The sequence below is a fragment of the Nymphaea colorata genome, chromosome 7 (genome assembly GCF_008831285.2).
Source record: "Nymphaea colorata isolate Beijing-Zhang1983 chromosome 7, ASM883128v2, whole genome shotgun sequence".
In the NCBI taxonomy this organism is placed as follows: Eukaryota; Viridiplantae; Streptophyta; class Magnoliopsida; order Nymphaeales; family Nymphaeaceae; genus Nymphaea; species Nymphaea colorata.
Window position 1 is genome coordinate 7,937,515 of NC_045144.1, and position 19,862 is coordinate 7,957,376.

At 38.2% G+C, this 19,862-nt stretch overlaps 1 protein-coding gene across 11 annotated transcripts in view; it reads left to right on the forward strand.

Annotated features, from left to right (window-relative positions):
- The window catches only part of LOC116257605 (cell division control protein 48 homolog B), a 36,813-nt gene that overhangs the window by 15,772 nt on the left and 1,179 nt on the right, over window positions 1-19,862 (forward strand). For 7 of the 11 annotated variants that reach the window (XM_031634527.2, XM_031634532.2, XM_031634534.1 and 4 more), the window contains 11 exons: window positions 4,175-4,247; window positions 7,767-7,918; window positions 8,055-8,099; window positions 8,433-8,488; window positions 8,634-8,783; window positions 8,889-8,996; window positions 16,609-16,708; window positions 16,897-17,181; window positions 17,262-17,431; window positions 18,730-18,858; window positions 19,481-19,574. In XM_031634527.2, the coding sequence (XP_031490387.1) occupies window positions 4,175-4,247; window positions 7,767-7,918; window positions 8,055-8,099; window positions 8,433-8,488; window positions 8,634-8,783; window positions 8,889-8,996; window positions 16,609-16,708; window positions 16,897-17,181; window positions 17,262-17,431; window positions 18,730-18,858; window positions 19,481-19,574 (1,362 nt within the window). The remainder of the gene's footprint in view (window positions 1-4,174; window positions 4,248-7,766; window positions 7,919-8,054; window positions 8,100-8,432; window positions 8,489-8,633; window positions 8,784-8,888; window positions 8,997-16,608; window positions 16,709-16,896; window positions 17,182-17,261; window positions 17,432-18,729; window positions 18,859-19,480; window positions 19,575-19,862) is intronic. The other 4 variants (XM_050078672.1, XM_031634539.2, XM_031634540.2 and 1 more) reach the window with 2 other exon arrangements.

Below are 19,862 nucleotides of genomic sequence, written 5' to 3' on the forward strand. Positions count from 1 at the left end.
CACTAGTACTAAGTGAAACCTTGTGTAGAGTTTTAGAGATGAACCAATTCAAAGTTTTTCATGTCAACAATTAGGTTTGTGTGAGTTTCAAACTTTCACCCACTGAATATAATACTTTTTCATGGTATTTCTCACCGCCAAGACTGATGTGGTGCTTGAAGGTATCTGTCATATCGTCAAGACATCCAGCCAGAAACTGTTATCAACATTGAGTTTATGTGATCAACCACATTTCCAAAACTTCGTAGTTACTTAAACATGATTCAACTGGATTCTTTCTAGCCTTGCAATAATGTTGTCGTCAATCACAAATTGCTGGAGAGTGTGAGACTCTGATATGGAAAGCATCTTTGAAATAGTCGAACCTGTATAACTTGTCCCCAACATCATCAGTGGTTTTGTTAATGACCCATCATTTGCGGATTTAGTTTTTGTTCCTGCTGCATTTTTTTTTGCACAAATATGGCCTTGACACTTTTGAGTTTAGGTAAAATCGTTACATTTCAATAACCTTGACTTTTTGAACCGATGATGTGTCTAAAACGTGAAAAATGTTTATAAAAAATTATAAAAATTGCCAATGTTATTGGAGTGTTCTTCTCCCAATTGGCATTGGCTTTCATTTGTGTACATGCACACTGGTGGGAATTTACAATGCCAGTCCCTCCTTGATCCTATTCATGACATTCACAAAACATTCAAAGCAAGAGTAGAAGGAAAAAGAAAGAGAAAGAGTGACCTTGGTGTCGGTGGTGAGCCAGTCAGCATGCTGACCAGAAAAAGATGCAACAACAAATACCGAAGGGAGCTGTAATACGAAGTTAAGACCAGAGAAAGAGGAGGAAGAAAGAGATGAACCGAAACAAAGAAAGAGATGATACAGTCTTCAATCATATCTCCTTGTTTAATTGGTGCCAAGTTGAACGACGTGAAAACGTCAAGTTACGTGCGTGAATGAAAGGTCAATGTGATTGCTAGATCAGTTTCCTTGTAACAACCCTAAAGTCAGTGATAGCAATGGTTTATCTTGCTTACTACCGTATTGCAACTGTGACTCTGACCTCGTCAAGTATTATATCTTGTGCAAACGTTAATGAATAAACTTGTTTCATGTTTGTATGTGCATACCCTGACATTCTAATCTTTCTCTTCTTGTTCCTTTCCTCTGGTTCAATGTGATTTAATAGGAGTGAAGAAAATGAAAGATGGACATATAAACGAGAATTACACAAGGATTGGTTGTTGTCAACATCTAATAGATGTCGACCTACCACGCCCGAGCCACTGGCATTGCCCTAGGTTTGCCTGAAACTGATTATTAATTGGCTAGGCCAGCCTCGATGCCCGGTCTTAGTTTTGGCCCATAGTCCTAGTTTTGCCCTAGCCTCACTCTTCGTTTCGCGGGTCAGCTCTCTCCTCTTGCTTTGTGTTTCCCCAAGACACTTGAACGTCGTTGATGATTGAAGATCGCATCATCTCTTTTTTCATCTTGGTTTATCTCTTTCTTCCTCATTTTTCTCTGGACTTAACTTGGTATTACAACCCCTTTTGTCCCGGTTGTTGCATCTTTTTTGGTCGGCATGTTGACTTACTCATCCTAGATTCCAAGGTCTCTATTTCTCTTTCTTTTACCCAATGTTGTAAAAAGCGTATCGTAAGCCATATCGGTCTGGCTTTAAGATACACTGTATCGTAAAATATTGTAACGTATCGTAACCATATCGTTTTTTTTAAATAATAAAAAAAAATGTAAAAAATTCTCAAAAAATAATAAAAATTACCGTATCGTATGTATCGTAACTGTATCGTTGCCGTATCGTAATCGTATCGTACGATGCGGTGCCCGTATCGTAAATATACGATACGGGGGCTGTATCATATTGTATTGTACGTTCGATATGATACGTATCGTACGATACGGCTCCATATCGTACGATACGTGCAACACTGCTTTTACCTTCTAGTTTTGCTTTCAATGTTTTGTGTATGTGATGAATGAGGTCGGGTAGGGCAGACAACCAGTTATCGTCTCGAATCCCTGGAGTGTCAACTCACTGTGCTGCAAACGAGGAGTTATCGACGTGCAAGTTGAAGTACGGCGGTTGCAGCACCTCTAAGCACCAAAGGAGAAAAGAAATATGGACATATAAATGAGAGTTACACAAGGATTGATAGTTGTCAGCATCTATTTTAGATGCCCTCCCCGCACTTCAAGTCAGCATCTATTTTAGATGCCCTCCCCGCACTTCAACTTGCGTGTCTGTGACCGTTGACTTAAACAAATAACCTGTTCCAAAACTCAAACAGGAGAACTTAGAGTGGGTTAGGCAGCTGTTTCTGTTTTGATTCACCGTTGACTGTGTTTTTGTATAATAAAGGAAGTGGATTGTATGTACAAGTATGTGAAAATCTTATCACTTGGTACCGACACAATTTTGGACTCTCAAAGCAAGAGGATGGGAAGGCTTCGGCTCTCGGCCAGGTGGATGTTTTAATCCTCTCGCTCACTCAAAACTATAGGTCCTATATAAAAATTGGTGAAGTTGATCAGAAAAATCAGATTTTCATTGCCACTTTCTCCATCTTAGTCTCAAGCACAACATCCATAATGACAATAAAAAAAATCATCACTTTGGGTGAGCGGGGTTTGAACCCACTGCCCAAAAGAGGCCAAAGCCTCCACCCAACCCATAATCCTCCATAGTACACGGTCTGCTTTGGTGCCTAGAGGTACTGCTCTCGCCGTGCTTCACCTTGCACGTCGATGACCCCTCATTTGCAGCACAGTGAGTTGATACTCCGAGGGTTTGAAACGGTGACTGGTTGTTTGCCAGCCCCTACCCGATTCCATTCATCACTTCACAAAATATTTAAAGCAAAACTAGAAGGAATAAGAAAGTGGGAGTCAGTGGTGAGCCAGTCAGCATGGCGACTAGAAAAAGATGCAGAAGCAGAGACCGAAGGGGGCTGTAATACCAAGTTAAGACCAAAGTAAGAGGAGGAAGAAAGAGATGAACCAAAACTAAAAAAGAGATGATACGGTCTTCAATCATCGACGATGTTCAAGTGACTTGAGGAAACATAAAGCAGGAGGATTGAGCCATGAAATGTAGAGTGAGGCTTGGGTATTACAGGAGGATTGAGCCATGAAATGCCAAACAGATGTGAGATTTTTGAAACAAACGTACTCTAATGACAAGAACGTTAGCAAGATCTTGCAGGTGGAAGAGGAATTACTTAATTTGCAACAGGATGATCAAAGTCTTATTCAGTACTTCGCCTCCATCAAGTCAATTTATGAAAGACGCGTTCTCCATGTGCCACATGCCACAAGACTCATGGTGAATAGTCTATGGTAGCCAAGTTTCTATGGGGGCTCTCTCCTGAATGCCCAGTAGCAAAGACACATATGTTGACTGGAGTAGAAATCCTTGACCTAGCTAAGGCTTACAACAAACTTAGACGTCTTGTTGTTGTGACCCATTTTTAGCTTTCCATTGATGCTCTTGCCTCTGCCTTGGTAGCTTCAAAAGACCATGGGGAAATTTTCTTCTGAGGGAGGGGCCCAGACCGAGGGTCAGGAGGAGGTTGTGGGAGATTTCAGTGCACCTAATATGAGAAAATAGGGCGTTTGGAAGACAGATGTTGGGATAAGCATGGTCGTCCTTCCGCTACCTTCTAGGTAGAGGTGTTGCATCGAAGCAGGGCAAAAATTCATTATAATCTCTTGTTGGATCTGTCTAGGCTGCTTCATTGGTGGTAGAGGGGTCTTCGTCTCTTTCCATCTTGATACTTTGACTGTGAATATCAACAAGTCACAGTATGAGCAGTTCTTCGCACATAGATCTATTCAGTCGTTGGCTGCCATAGGTATGATAGGCAGTGCTATGTCTGCGAATACTGCTCCACATGATACAAGTATTATTTGGATTATTGATTCAGGGGCATCGAAACACTTTTGTAGTAGATCTTCATTGATTACCTTGCTCTGAAACTTCCAGATTGCAGATGGTCTCTTATTATGGGTTATAAAGATGTTAAGAATTCTCAGTCTATGACAATTCCTAATGTATTATATGCTTCTAAGTTTCCCACTAATCTTTTTATCAGTCAGATAGTTGACTAATGACTTCATTGTCGTGTTACATTTGACTCTGGTTTATGTTCATTTCAGAATTTGCAAACTGGGAAGATGATTGATGGAGGCTATGAGAAATGGGGCATCTACATCCTATCTGAATCTGTGGGTATTGCAACTTCCTTGACTTCTTTATTGTCCTCCTCCTTCCAGCGGCATTTCAGATTAGGTCATCCATCCGCCTTCAAGCTCTGTCACCGACTTCCTCATCTGTCAGTATCAGAGTCGTTCTAGTGTGAAGCCTGTCAATTTGGCAAGCACACCCATAGCAATTATTAATCAAGTCTTAGTCCGTCTAGTCGCAGACTATTTGATTTACTTCATGTTGATGTGTGGGGTCTTGACAGAATTGCTAGTAGGTTTAGACTCTGTTATTTTTTTGTCATTGTTGATGATTATTCTTGAATCACTTCGGTTTTTCTTTTGAAAGAAAGGTCTAAAGTCATATGTACTATGAAGAGCTTTATTAATGAAATAAAGACCCAGTTTAGTATTCTTGTTAAAAGCATTCACATTGATAACACTCTTGAGTTCAAGTTATCTATCTTAATGAATTTTTACTATGATAATGACATTTATCCTCAGTTTACTTGTCCTCATACCTCCCAGCAAAATAGAGTAGCTGAGCCAAAATATCACTAACTTTTAAATGTTGTGCGTTCCTTAATGCTTCATACTCATTTTCCTGCATATTTTTGGGGAGATGTGTGTTAAGATTGTATGATTTGGATCGGGTCAACCAGACCCGACCCATCTTCTCCACACGCCCAATCATAATGGGCGGTGGCATACTTGTATTTTTTAACATTGTTTTGTGTACTTTGTTGTATACCAAATCAGTATATAAGAATATCAAGAGGCAAACGTTAGGGTTGTTGCTCTCTTTCTTCCCTCTCTCTCTCTCTCGTACGTGCAGCCCGTTCCTCTTCTTCTCCTCTTGCATCTAACTATCTGGTGGTTTGGCATTCGATATCAAAATCTCACAATGTCATCCTCACTGCCTGTTACTTGACCAACCGTTTACTCTCATCCTTCATTGACAACCAGCTTCCCCTTAAGCTTGTGTACCCACAAATACTCTTTTTTCCAATCGCTCTCAAAATATTTGGTTGCACATGCTTTGTTTTGCACATGCTTTGTTTACATCTTAGGGCCTGTACCTGATAAATTGGCTACTCAAACAATTAAGTGTATCTTTGTTGGCTGCTTTAGAAATCATAAAGGTTACAAATGCTTTGGCCCATTGTCTCAAAAAGAGTATATCAATACAAATGTCACATTCTTTGAGTCTTAACCTTATTATAGTCCTTCTCCTACCTCTACTGAGATGTCATGATCATCTGACCTACTACCTATCCCTCCCAATCCATTGGAGTCATCCCCACGCGAGTTTCCTTCTAGTGAGTCTCATTCTGGTGTTTTTCCAAGTTTCGTGATCCTCCGCTGGTCCACACACGTCGACAGGATCACTCTTATGATCATTCCCCAACTTCTTCTCAGGAGCTAGGTATATTTGACGTGAGTATACCTAGTCCATTTGAGCCCACTATAGATATATTTGATTCCTGTCAGGACTTGCCTATTGCTCATCGCAAAGGCAAGCGACGATGTACTTTTGCATCTCATATCTCATTTTGTTTCTATTGCCGGTGTTGGCCAGAGTATGCAACAGTTTATTCAAGCTCTGACTGTCCATGGTAGTTTCTACTTGTCACTAAGAGACTTTATTAGATACCTAATGGAGACAAGCTATGCAAGATGAGATGGATACCTTGGTTCAATGGGGCACTTAAGAACTTGTTGATCTTCCTCCTGATTGTGACATTGTTGGCTCCAAGTGGGTATTCACCTTGAAATATCATTTTGATGGTTCTATGGAAAAATATAAAGCTAGGTTAGTTGCTAAGGGCTATACGCAGACCTATGGTGTTGATTTCTTTGAGACTTCCTTGTTGCCTAGTTGGGAAACATCACTCTTATCATCTTCGTGGTTGTACACTACGATTGACATATGTACCAGCTTGATGTTAAAAATGCTTTTTTGTATGGTGATTTCGATGAGACTGCCTGTATGCAACAACCACCAGGGTTTGAACGATAGGGGGAGTGTGGAAAAGTGTGTAAATTGAAGAAAGCTATATATGGACTCAAGTAGAGTCCTCATGCGTGATTCCACAAGTTCTCTGAGGTGGTCTCAAAGTGTGGCTTTGCAAGATCCCCTCTTGATCATTATCTGTTTATCAAGAAGAATTCCAGGGTTATAACCATTCTAGTAGTTTATGTTGATGATGTTATTTTGATAGGCGACTTCAATCTAGAAATTTTTGATACAAAGTTGTTTATTCAAAAGCACTTTGTGACAAAAGATCTTACTCAACTACGATATTTTCTAGGAATAGAGGTTGCTCGTAACAGAGAAGGTGTATTTTTTATTCCAACAGTTGTATGTTTTTGATTTATTGCATGACACCGCAATGCGAAAAGGTAAACTGGCCACTCTGTCTATGAATCTACACATACATCTTCATGATGACCAATCATAATTAGTAGATTCTCGATCATATAAATCCCTTATTGGGAAGCTCCTCTATGTCCAAGCATTAGCTTTGCAGTGAGAAGCTAAGTCAATTCATGGAAAGACCTAGGAAAATTCATTGGGATGCAACATTAATGGTGGTCAAATATTTGAAATCATCTTTAAGTAGATGACTTTTTGTTCACAAAAGACAAGAGCTTAAAAGTGGAAGCCTATAGTGATGCTGACTATGTTGGCTCAGTCGAAGGCAGAAAGTCTACCTCAGGATTCTGTGTAGTTGTGAGAGGCAATTTTATATCGTGGAGAAGCAAAAAGCAAGGTGTGATGTCAAAATCTAGTGCAGAATTTGAGTACAGAGCTATGACTCAAACAACGGCTGAACTGACTTCGGCCAAATCCATGCTATCTACATAAGTGTGTCAATTCCTCTTTTCATGAGGATGTATATGAGGATCTAGTTTGACAATAGAGCAGTCACATGCATTGCAAACAATCCAGTTTTTTATGAGAGAACTAAACATATTGAAGTAGATTGCCATTACATTCGGGACCTTGTTTAAGGAGGAACCATAGCCATGATTCATGTATCATTTGAAGATCAAACTGCATGTCTTCACCAAGCTCTTTCTATTAGTGATTTCTCTAGATGTTATGACAAGTTGAGCATGATTAATATGTATGCTTCAGTTTGAGGGGGAGTGTTGAATTAGAAGACTTTAAGTTTTTAGGTGGTCCTTTGCAATATTTAATAGTTAGGAGTTCTCTTTAAACATTTCTCTATTTTTGGTTGATATTATTTTTAAGTCTCTATTGCTGCGTTAATCTATTTATTATTGATATTAGGTTAGTTAATAAGAAGATTTTATCTCCCTAAGACTGCTAGCTGTAACAATTACGACAAAGAGGGCATGAATATGCTGAAGAATGAAGTATTTGTGATTTTGTACGACAATCAAGAACCTAGTTAGTTTTACTGTTCTCCTATGTGGGAATAGACAACATTAGCAAACATGAAAATAATCCAGAAAATATGTTCATCCAATTTGGTACCGGGATTGAGATTTTATTGGGTTTATGGTTTTGTGAGCCTAGGGGCTAAGATGGAAGGAAGCAGAGGTTATCTGAAGGAGGGATTTATGGCAGAAGAAGCTGTTGCTGGAAATTCTGAGGCGCTTCGTGTCCTGAGGCAGCTCATAATCTACCCAATCATCTATGCAAAAGAGTCTCAAAAACTCGGATTAAAGGTAAATTCCATCAGTTTTCCTCTTTTTGTTGTACTTTGAAATTCAAGATACTGGTAACCAAGGTGGCCTGTTGGTATGTGTGTTTATTTGGGTTTTCCCCTTTCTTGAAAAATAAGCCTGATGAGCTTTTCTGCAGTGGCCAAGGGGGTTGCTGCTTTATGGTCCACCTGGTACTGGAAAGGTGAGTTATTTTCCTTTTGAGGGTCAAAAGATGTTGGTTTCCCCCATCCCCATGTGTGTTTTACTTTTTCTGTTTCCTTTACTTGTATTGGCTGAAGCTAATTAGTATTGGTTCTTCAAATTTGTAAAATAGGGTATTGATTGATGGACGTTAGTTTAGTTAAGTGTGTATGTTAATTGAATTAGAATGACCAGTTATTGAGGTGAAGAATTAGATCCTTAATACATGCATATGCTGTAATATGTGCATTTGTTTGTGACTGGTCTCTTAAGAGACACTGTTGAGTAGTTGAATTACAATGTGTTTAAATTTTTTATACTTTCTATACTCTAGACAAGCCTGGTTCGTGCTGTTGTTCGTGAATGTGGTGCAACTTTGACCCTAATTAGGTAAGTAAATGGTTGGTTCTCTGATAAACTGTATGGCCCTTTTTCTCCCTGCTGTGTGGGCTTTTCTTGATGGATTTGCCATTTGTGTTTATGTTGAAGTATGTGGTCATCAATATCTTTTATGTCCCTAAAATGCATATTTCAGCCCACATACAGTTCATAGGGCATATGCCGGAGAGAGTGAACGCATTTTGCGAGAGGCATTTGATCAGGCATCATCTCAGGCGTCGGAAGGCAAGCCATCAGTGATCTTCATAGATGAGATTGATGTTTTGTGTCCTAGACGTGACTCGAGGTAGGTAATGTGTGAAATTTTTAGTTGAACTGCATGCCTGCCTTTTAATTCAGAAAATACTTTTTGTTTGGTCAACTCATGAGTTCTCAAACTCTGGACTTGTAGGAAAGAACAGGAATCTCGGATAGTGGCTCAGCTTCTCACCTTGATGGATGGGAGCAAAGCTTCACGAAAGTCCTATTCCCATGTTGCTGTTATTGCATCAACCAACAGGTAGTTACTCGTTTATGAATAAAACCAAATCTTGGCATTGATGTGTTTGAAGTTCCATATCTTTTGCAACTATATCCGTGTACTAAGTCCTGTATATGTGGTTGTTGAAGACTTGCATGCATGATATGCCATCATTTCTTGATATGTAGAAATTCCACATTATCCTTTTTCTGGTATGTCGGTCATTCGGAATGACCGAAAGTTTTTTTTTTTTTTGTTAATTAACTAGCATGACAATAGAATATGAAGGGTCTATCATCATTTGAGAAGAGTTATGGCCTATGGGCTTTGCAAAATATTTTACTGTGATGAAATGAAAATGGTTCTCTAGGGACATTTTTTTGAATTGAATGTGCATTTTAATATACATGTTTTATTGTTTAACTCATAATACTAAGGGAACAATAAAGGATAAATGGATTGGCTAAAACACACTTGAAGTAGTCGGCTGTAGACATCAACTGGGGAAATAGATAAGGAAACAGATTTTCTGATGGGATGGGGGTGGATAGCCACAATTCCAGCCCCTGCTGGGACTAGGTTCTGACTGTATGATCACATCCTTGGTTGTTGATTGAACTTGCATATTGATCTGCATTCCTGCCTTGACAACTCGTGCGTGTTTGATTCATTGTTTCTACACATTCTAAGTACAGAGTTCACCATGACCACTATAGTTTCCTTCTACTTAAGGTTTTTTTTTTTTTACCATGTACAGTTTCCTTCTACTGGAGGTATTTTTTGTCTTTTATGGTGACAACTGAGAACCATTCATGTGAAGAAATTATCTTTCCCCAGCATTATTTTATTGTAAAACTCATCGCAGTGCTATAGTTTCTTTCTACTCTTCAGTCAATCTTTGCCTTTCATGTGATAAGTGATAGAAATGTAGCACCAATATCTGTAACCCGAAAACAGCACTCACGCAGGAAGATAGAGAGAGAGAGAGAGAGAGAGAGAGAGAGAGAGAATGAAAACAAGAAGAAACTGAGGAGAAGAAGCCGTAGCCAAAATGGTTTGCACGGCCTCTATTTATAATCTCATTTTCAGAATTCTAAGAGTCTCCAATCGTAGAATCCTAGGAGATTTCACAAGCTCCAAGGACATTAATTACATCATAGAAACCTAAGAGACTTCACATATTACAAGGATATTAACTACAACATAGAATCCTAGGAGACTTCCCATATAACAAGGATATTAACTATAACATAGAATCCTAGGAGACTCTTCACATGTTACAAGGACATTAAATATTTTAACACATTCTACAAGGAGGTGGAATCCTAAGAGACTCCTCTTCAACGTGCTGGTGAAGGATTTATATTTTAACACCCTCCCTCAAGTTGTGCATGGTTTTGCACCATGTACAACTTGCCTTTTAGAAACCAGAATCGTTCCTTTGTTAATCCTTTTGTAAATAAGTCTGCAACTTGTTCATCTGTACGAACATAAATAGGCTGAATTTCCTTGTCTTCCACCTTTTGTCTAACAAAGTGTTGATCAATCTCAATGTGCTTTGTTCGACCATGTTGTACGGGATTAAAGGCAATGTTAATAGCGCTTTGATTATCGCACATTAACATTGATGTTTTAATCTTTTCTCCAATGTCTTCTAGCAAATGTCTAACCCATGTAACTTCAGCAGTACCTGCAGCCATGCATCTGTATTCAGCTTCAGTGCTGGATCTTGCTACTGCCTTTTGCTTTCGACAACTCCAAGACACAAGATTACGTCCAATGAAAATACAAAAACCAGAAATGAACTTTCTTTGATCGGGATCTCCAGCCCAATCTGCATCTGTGAATGTCATAAGTTGATGTCCAGTAGTTATATTTTCACTCTTACCATAAACTAAGCCATCTCCTGCTGTCCCTTTAAGATATCTTAATATTCTTTTGACAGCATCCATGTGAGTATCTCTAGGTGCATGCATAAATTGGGATACTTGATTCACAGCATATATAATATCTGGTCTAGTAAATGTAAGATATTGAAGTGCCCCAACAATACTTCGATATTGCGTAGGATCTTCATATAACTCCCCATCTTGAGCACTTAGTCTTTGATTTAGAACACTAGGAGTTCCAACAGGCTTACAATCAGACATACCTGACTTTTTCAACAAATCCAACGTGTATTTCTGTTGTGTCAATGTGAGGCGATTATTGTGCCTATCAATCTCCACTCCAAGAAAGAATCGTAAATCACCAAGCTCTTTCATTTTGAAGTTTTGCATCATCAAAACTTTAGCTTCTTCTATGTGTTTTTCTGAATTGCCTGTGATAACAATATCATCAACATATATAAGAAGTAAAGTAAATATGTTTTCCTTTCGATAAATGAAAAGAGAGTGATCTAGAGGACATCTCCGAAAACCACATTCTTGAATCTTGCAAGAGAAACTGTCAAACCACGAATGTGAGGCCTGTTTAAGTCCATAAATAGATTTTCTTAGTTTGCAAACCCATGCATGAGAGTCTCCTTTCGTGTATCCTGGAGGTTGTTCCATATATACTTCCTCCCTTAAATCACCATGAAGAAAAGCATTCTTCACGTCCATTTGATGTAGTCTCCATCCATATTCAACTGCCAATGATATAATCACGCGAATTGTTCCCATTTTGATCACAGGGCTGAATGTCTCATCATAATCTTCTCCATATTGTTGTGTAAACCCTTTTGCTACTAACCTTGCTTTGTGTCTTTCTATGCTGCCGTCAGGTTTGTATTTAATTTTGTATACCCATTTGGAGCCCACTACGTTCTTTTCGTGTGGCCTCGGAACGATCTCCCATGTTCCACATTCATGCAAGGCATCCATTTCTTCTTTCATAGCCTTTCTCCAATGATGTGATTTTGATGCTTGATCAAATGAAGTAGGTTCTTCCTCCTTGCCAATTTTTGCCATGAATAACTGAAAATCAAGTGATAAAGAATCATAGCTAACCCACCTGTGAATGGGATGACGAATGCGTTGGGATCTTCTAAGGTGGGGCATGTTGTCTTCTTCACTGTGAGCATCTCTGTCCCTTAGTCGTCGACTGTAGATAAGACCCGAATACCGATGTGCATCGTTGCTCTGTTCATTATTGTTTTCGTGATGACTTGATGATTGTGTTGGATCTTCTTGATTTTCACTTTGAGCCATATCCGACGGTTGTATTGCTCTCTCTGAATCTTCACTTTGAGGCACATCATTTTCTATAACAGGATCTGCATTGAATAACTGTGTACTGGTCCAGGGATCATAAGATTCAATGGTCATAGGCATTTCATTTGTATTATCAAAACTATGTTCATCAAAAATGACATTTCTTGAAGTTTTGATACGTTTAGTTGTTGGATCATAGCATCGAAAACCTTTATATTCATCAGCATATCCAACGAATCTACATTGAATAGCTTTGTCTTGAAACTTGTTCCTCAAGGCAGCATCAACGTGAACATAGCATACACAACAAAAAACCTTCAAGTTCTTGTAATCAGGTTGTTTGCCTAAGAGTGTAAAATATGGCGATTTAGACATCAAGAGTGTCATAGGCAAACAATTTATTATGTATACAGCAGTATGGAAGGCTTCAGTCCACAAGGAAATGGGCACATTAGTATCATGCATCATGCTCATGGCGCTTTCAACTATATGTCGATGTTTCCGCTCAACTACACCATTTTGTTGTGGTGTGTAAGGGCAGGAAATTTGTCTAGTTATCCCTTTTTCACGTAGAAATTCAATAAAATCAAGCGATGAATATTCTCCCCCTCCATCACATTGAAAATGCACCACATTGGATGAAAATTTAGTTTGAATCATGGCATAGAAGTTTCGAAATATGTGAGGTACTTCTGATTTGTGTTTCATGAAGTAAATCCAGGTGAAACGTGAATAAGAGTCAATGAATAAGATATAATATCTTGACCCAGACATGGAATCAATAGGGGCTGGCCCCCATACATCAGAAAAAATAGTTTCAAAAGGTTTGGAAGCCCTTTGATTTATATTATGGAAAGGTAAAATATGACTCTTACAAAGTCCACAACTTGAACATTTTTTGACACTTGAAGTAAGAGGTAAACTTGATCTTGGAATGAGACTATCTGTGACAAGTTTTTCAATGAAATGTCGACCACAGTGTCCTAGCCGACTATGCCACAAATCAGACTCCAAAAATTGGTTAGGGCCCCTTACTTTTGATTGAAAATGGCAAGAACTTGGCACTGATGACGCATTATGAGAAAGAGAAAATGTCTTCAATCCTATATCAAAAGTGGATGAATCCTTGGGTAGACATTCCTTGAGGACGTACATATTCCCTTGACGCTCCCCTCTAGCGAACATTTTCTTCGTTTGGAGGTCCTTGACATAGACAGAAGAAGGTGTGAATTCAACAGAAGAGCTTGTATCATCAATGAGTTTAGAAATGGATATGATGTTCTTTTTTATATTGGGAGCAAGAACAACATTAGACAGTGATAGAGACGAGGATGACAATGGAATATGTGCATTTCCAATATGTTTAATAGGATGAGATTTTCCATCACCTGTTATAATGCAACTTCTACCGTAATGAGGGGATAAGTTAGTCAATTTACCTGCATTTCCTGTCACATGGGTAGCTGCACCTGAATCCAAGAACCATTCTTTAGCGGTGGATTTAGAACTTTGTCCTCCTTGTTTATAATCATGTCTTACCCCTTTGTTTTTATTTTGAGGATTAAACCAACATTGTGCCTTCATGTGTCCTTTCTTGTTGCACTGAAAACAAATTGGTATTTTTCTTGAAGTATCCAAAGGAGACATACCTTGGTTATGTGGTGTTGGTAGAATGCCACGACCACCATGGTTGGAGTTCCCATGGCTCTTACCAAACTTTACATTCATAGCCAACACATTTTGGGAGTTCCCTTGATCAGTCCTTTCAATGACTCTTTTCATATTCATTTCATGTTGGAGAAGTTTACCTTGTAGTTCGTTGAAGGAAGGCAGAACAGGAAGGACCTCAAGAGCTGTAATAAAAGCATGATAATCATGCCCAAGTCCATTCAAGGTTTGCTGCACCTTTTCCTTATCAGAAATGTTATTCCCTGAGGCAGCAAGTTGGTCTGCGACGGCCTTAATACGCCCCAAATAATCCATGATAGACGTTGAACCTTTGCTCAAATTCTGAAATTCTTTCTTTAAGTACATAATTCGAGCTTCTGATATTTGGGAAAAGGTATCAGCAAGGGTTTCCCATAATTCTTCTGCAGTACAATCATCAGAAACTGAAAGTAACACTTGTTGAGATAAAGTGGACAAAATATACGCAACCAGACTTTGATCACGTCTCATCCACATAGCATGTTCAGGATTGTTGTCTTCATGAACAGCAATAACTTCTCCTGCCTCATTTTTTATTTCCTGTAAGACGGATATTGGTGGAGCCTTTGTTGAACCATCGAGATGTCCAAAGAGGCCTTGACTTCTTATGAAAGGCATGATTTGCCTTTTCCAGATCAGATAATTCTCATGGTTGAGTTTTTCGGTAATAAGGTGAGGAAGAAAACTTGAGGACATGCCAGAATGCGAAAGGTTTTCCATGACAGCAGAAAGGAATGGTATATAGGTAGAAGATGAGAGGGAAAGAAGACACGATATAACAAGATGTGTCCTTGGTAAGCAAGAAGAAAAAGGAACAAGAATTGCGCAAGAGAAAAGTAAATTCAGGATAGAGACAAGATGAGAAAAGAGTTCTAACCAGATCAGACCTGTTTGGGCATTTCGTTTGGTAGAGATAACGTAACCTGGCGCTCTGATACCATGATAGAAATGTAGCACCAATATATGTAACCCGAAAACAGCACTCACGCAGGAAGATAGAGAGAGAGAGAGAGAGAGAGAGAGAGAATGAAAACAAGAAGAAACTGAGGAGAAGAAGCCGTAGCCAAAATGGTTTGCACGGCCTCTATTTATAATCTCATTTTCAGAATTCTAAGAGTCTCCAATCGTAGAATCCTAGGAGATTTCACAAGCTCCAAGGACATTAATTACATCATAGAAACCTAAGAGACTTCACATATTACAAGGATATTAACTACAACATAGAATCCTAGGAGACTTCCCATATAACAAGGATATTAACTATAACATAGAATCCTAGGAGACTCTTCACATGTTACAAGGACATTAAATATTTTAACACATTCTACAAGGAGGTGGAATCCTAAGAGACTCCTCTTCAACGTGCTGGTGAAGGATTTATATTTTAACAATAAGGACCATGGCTTGAAGAAATAATCCCTTCCCAGCGTTCTCTTCTTCTAGGTACTGAAAGCCTCTTAACATGTACATGTTCATAAACACTCCTACAATTACCTTTCTTTTTGTGATGCCCACTCCTTAACAGTGGTCCAATGCAAGTTTTATATAGCAATATTGATAAGGCTGAAATGAGTGGAAGAAGGCTTTTATACTTCTCAAGCAAATGGAACAATGGTAATGGGCATTGGGGATCTGCTTCCGTTTAGTGCCTTTCTCTCATTCAAATAACCATCCTTTCTCATTTTTTAAGTTTGTACAATCCATCACCAACCAAAGAAAAACCCACCATCTGCATCCAGTAATGATCGAATGACTCCTTTTCCATAGCAATTGAGTGAGCATTTAGATCTTTTCAATTCGGTGTCACGGTATACTTGATAAGAATTTGTTTTCGATTATGGTATTTCAAAATTTATAGTTGCTTTTTAAGACATGAACATTGATAACCTGTAAATTTGTAATCTTATACACCAATATCATTCTCCTCAATTTCTTGGTATGGTTTTTTTTTGGAGTTATTCTTGAGATATGGATTTTCTTAGAAAATATTGGAAAAATCTTGTAATGCTTTAAAAACTTAAAAAATATAAAAAAACAAGAGAAAAAAGTTATAACGTGCTTTCTGATATATTTCTTGCAAAAATGTGAAGCAATAAATAAAAATATTTTAAGCATAAGAGAGACAAACTGAAAAAATCATATGCTTAAAAATATGAAAAAGTCTTCTACGGGAACTTGAAATTGGGATGATAGCACAATATTTTGGTTTTGATGATAGTTTAAAAATGGCAGAATATTTGCTTGATATTATTGACTAGCTTTGCAATGATGATGATATTGGAATGTTTTCGAAATATTGGAGATAGTTGTGACGATCCTTGGTGTTACAAAATAAGCATTGTAGACCATTGATTTTCAGTGGGATGAAAATCATAGATAGACATAAAAGATAATTCATGACATAGAATTAGACGTTATTCCATAGATAAATATAAAAACATGTAAAGCCTGATCAGTTAAGCACTTGATGCCAGGTGGAATCTCTTGAAGTCGAACTCGTAAAAGTTCCTTTCTGTTCAATATGTTCTGGGATGTGGTTTAGAAGCATTTACATACATTTACATTATTCTTTAGTTTCTTGATACATGTAGTAGGTTTTTATTATCTTAGTCAGCAATGAGGAGTTGAGTTGTTGTTTTCCAGTTTCTCTTTAGTGTTCCGTTGAATTCAGGGATCAATTGCCTTTCCTTTGATAACTATTTTCCCAGGAAAAAAATTGTTTAAAACTATCATGGTTTGCTTCTTTGCAGGGTCAATGCGATAGATCCAGCACTAAGGAGACCAGGACGGTTCGATGCAGAAATTGAAGTCACAGTGCCTACTGAGGAAGAGAGGTTAAAAATTCTTGAGGTGTAATTTCCTTGTATACTGCCATTAACTTAATGACCATCATTTTGGCCCCTTAACTGTTATGTGCAAAACTGATACCATAACATCACATTGTGTCTGTATGTGGAAGGAAGATATTTTGCTGCTTAAAACGCTCCACTTTGTTTTTCCTTGTTACATGCTTACTTAGATCCTTTTCTTGTTTCCAGCTCTGCACAAGGAAGCTTTCCCTCGAGAAGGATGTTGACTTACAATCTATAGCTTCATCATGCAATGGATTTGTTGGTGCTGATATAGAAGCACTATGTCATGAAGCAGCAATTGCAGCAATGCGTAGATGCTCATGCTACAGTGATCAGGGTGACATTTGCAGATTGACTGTTAATGATTGGGAGTATGCAAGGTCAAAGGTTGGTCCTAGCATTACAAGAGGTGTAACTGCGGATGTCGCAAAAGTATCATGGGAAGATATTGGAGGGTTAAAGGACTTGAAGGTGGGTGGTGCCTTCTGTTTTTATTTAGATTGCTTTGTGTGTGTGTTTCTGTAGTAACATTCCCTGGCCAAATGAAGCAGAAGAAACTTCAGCAAGTTGTTGAGTGGCCTATAAAACATTCTGATGCATTTGCAAGACTGGGGTTATCACCAGTGCGTGGAGTCCTTTTACATGGACCTCCAGGTTGTTCAAAGACCACCCTTGTCAAAGCTGCAGCTCATGCTGCCCAGGCAGCATTTTTCTCTTTGAGGTAATATGCTCATAACTCTTTTACACATGCCATGGTAAGATCGAGGTTTATGACAATCATGATTGAGCTTTTAGATTGAATTGATCTATTTTTGCAGTCCTTGTTTATTTTGATGAGGTATCCAATTTGCGACCAGTTGTGGCCATTTTCTGCTTGGCTTATCTGTTAGTTATGGCTCTTATGGATATTCTAACCTTTTGTTGTGCACTGTTCGGAGCATCATAATCGTTAACTTTATGAAGTATGAAGTCTTGGTTACTTCCAAAATGCTTCCCATCACAGGAGCTTCTAGAAGAGAGTTTCTAAAAGTTTTATTTTTAATCTGGTTTATTCAGCTTGTGAATGAACCATGTCTCCATTAAGGGGACCACTGGACACCTTAGTGGTATGCATGGAAACATGAAAACTAATTGTGCTTGCTCCTTGATTGATCACTTGTATGGTATCAATCTCTGGGTTCATGAGAATGATCTGGAGATAGAAAGAAAAAAGTGGCTTTAGCAACCAATCACATAACAAAATTCTTTGAGGTAGTTTATCATTATATCAGTCTGTTAATAAAAATGCTTTTTTGCTAGTCTCACACACCCATAGATACAATAATTTGACAACTCAAGCACCTAACAGTTGCGAAAGTGTTCCCTTATATTGAAACAAAGACATGGAAGCTTTAATTATTCTTCTTCATCTTGCACTCTGTTGTATCAAACTTTTACCTGATGAGAATAAGCTGCAAATAAAGGGAAAGAATCAGCTGTTGTAATGATCTGAGCAAATTCTTCGGGGTAGTTCATCAATTTTGTCAAATAGATTGATTAAAAGTGCTTCCGCTAGTTTGACATATTTCCACTAGAAGTGGCACTATCACACTAATTAAATATGACGACATAAAAATGAAAGTAATACCAGAGGTTGCGATAAATACCAATCAGTCAATCAAAAAAACGTGATGATCTAGGTGCTCTTATCACATATATAAATCTCCAAGTCCTGATCTTGGTTGTAATTTAATGATTGTAAAGTTCATAACTTCATGGATTGACAAGACCTCATGTTTGTAATACACACGTGCACAGATGCAGAGACTGTCATGCTCATGTGCAAGTGACACACACACACACACAGAGCATCTGTGCATGTGCAAGCTCATATATACACATATATTTATATTCATATTCTCTTTTGTTTCCCAAATATATTTTTCATGCAGATTTCTTGTGGTTTTTGTGTTCATATTGTAGTTCTTAGCATAGAGATTTTGTGCATTTGTTTGTGATGTTCTTTCCGTTATCTCCCAGTGGTGCAGAGGTTTATTCCATGTATGTTGGAGAAGGAGAGGCATTACTGCGTAGAACCTTCCAAAGAGCTCGCCTGGCAGCACCAAGCATTATTTTCTTTGATGAAGCTGATTCAGTTGCCTCAAAACGGTGATACATCTTTGGATATTTTTAAATTTGAACTTGATTGTTAATCTACTGATAACATTACTTTATTGGCTAGGGCTCCAAACTTCATTTAGTATGCATTAACCAGATTCATCATATATTTGATTGTTACAGCTTTGGTTTGGGACTTTCTAAGTATATCAGTTCTGCATTTTATCTAAATGCCTGCTTTCATGTGAGCCAACAAAACACAATTGCCATTCATTCCATGCTTTTCTGCATCTGCATTTATACTCAACACAAAATGAATATATGTGTGTCTATTACATGCACATATGCATTGAGAAGCGAAAGCAAACCACAGCTGTCATCATCCCATGTAGACAGTAGTGCATACGATATTTAATAGCTAATGTTGCAATGCATCCATTGGCTTTAGTGTTGCTTTATGCAATCATTGAGTTCTGCTAGGCACATGGTACACCAGTATGAGTTATTGGTGCTTTTGCTAATTTTGAGATTGTTTTCTTTGTTCTACGATTCTATCCCTCTCAGAGAAGGAACAGCTTTGAATTGTTATTCTTGCATGTGATCCATGTTTATGATATTTCGTTTCTGTTTTCCTTGGATCATTTTTAACAGTTATTTTTGCCATTGATTTCAGTGGTGATGGAGAAAATTCTCAGAGTAAGCCGACAGTGGGGGAGAGGCTTTTATCTACACTACTAACTGAAATGGATGGTCTTGAGTCAGCAACTGTATGATACCACTCTATAGTCATCTTATATCCTCCTTATTGTTGTGTGGAAGAAAGAATAAGTCCTTTAATGCTATGGACACCTGTGTGATACTAGTGCACATGTCACTCTATATTCTGTTGATTGTTATGTGCATGAAAGAAAAAGTAAATCCATTAATTTCACTGATTCAATTAGCATAAGTTATGCTTGCCAAAGGATGAACACCAAACAGGTAATGAGATCTAGTCGATTTCCCGCTAGCGGTAGGATAGCCATTAATTTCACTGATTCACTTAAAAACACATT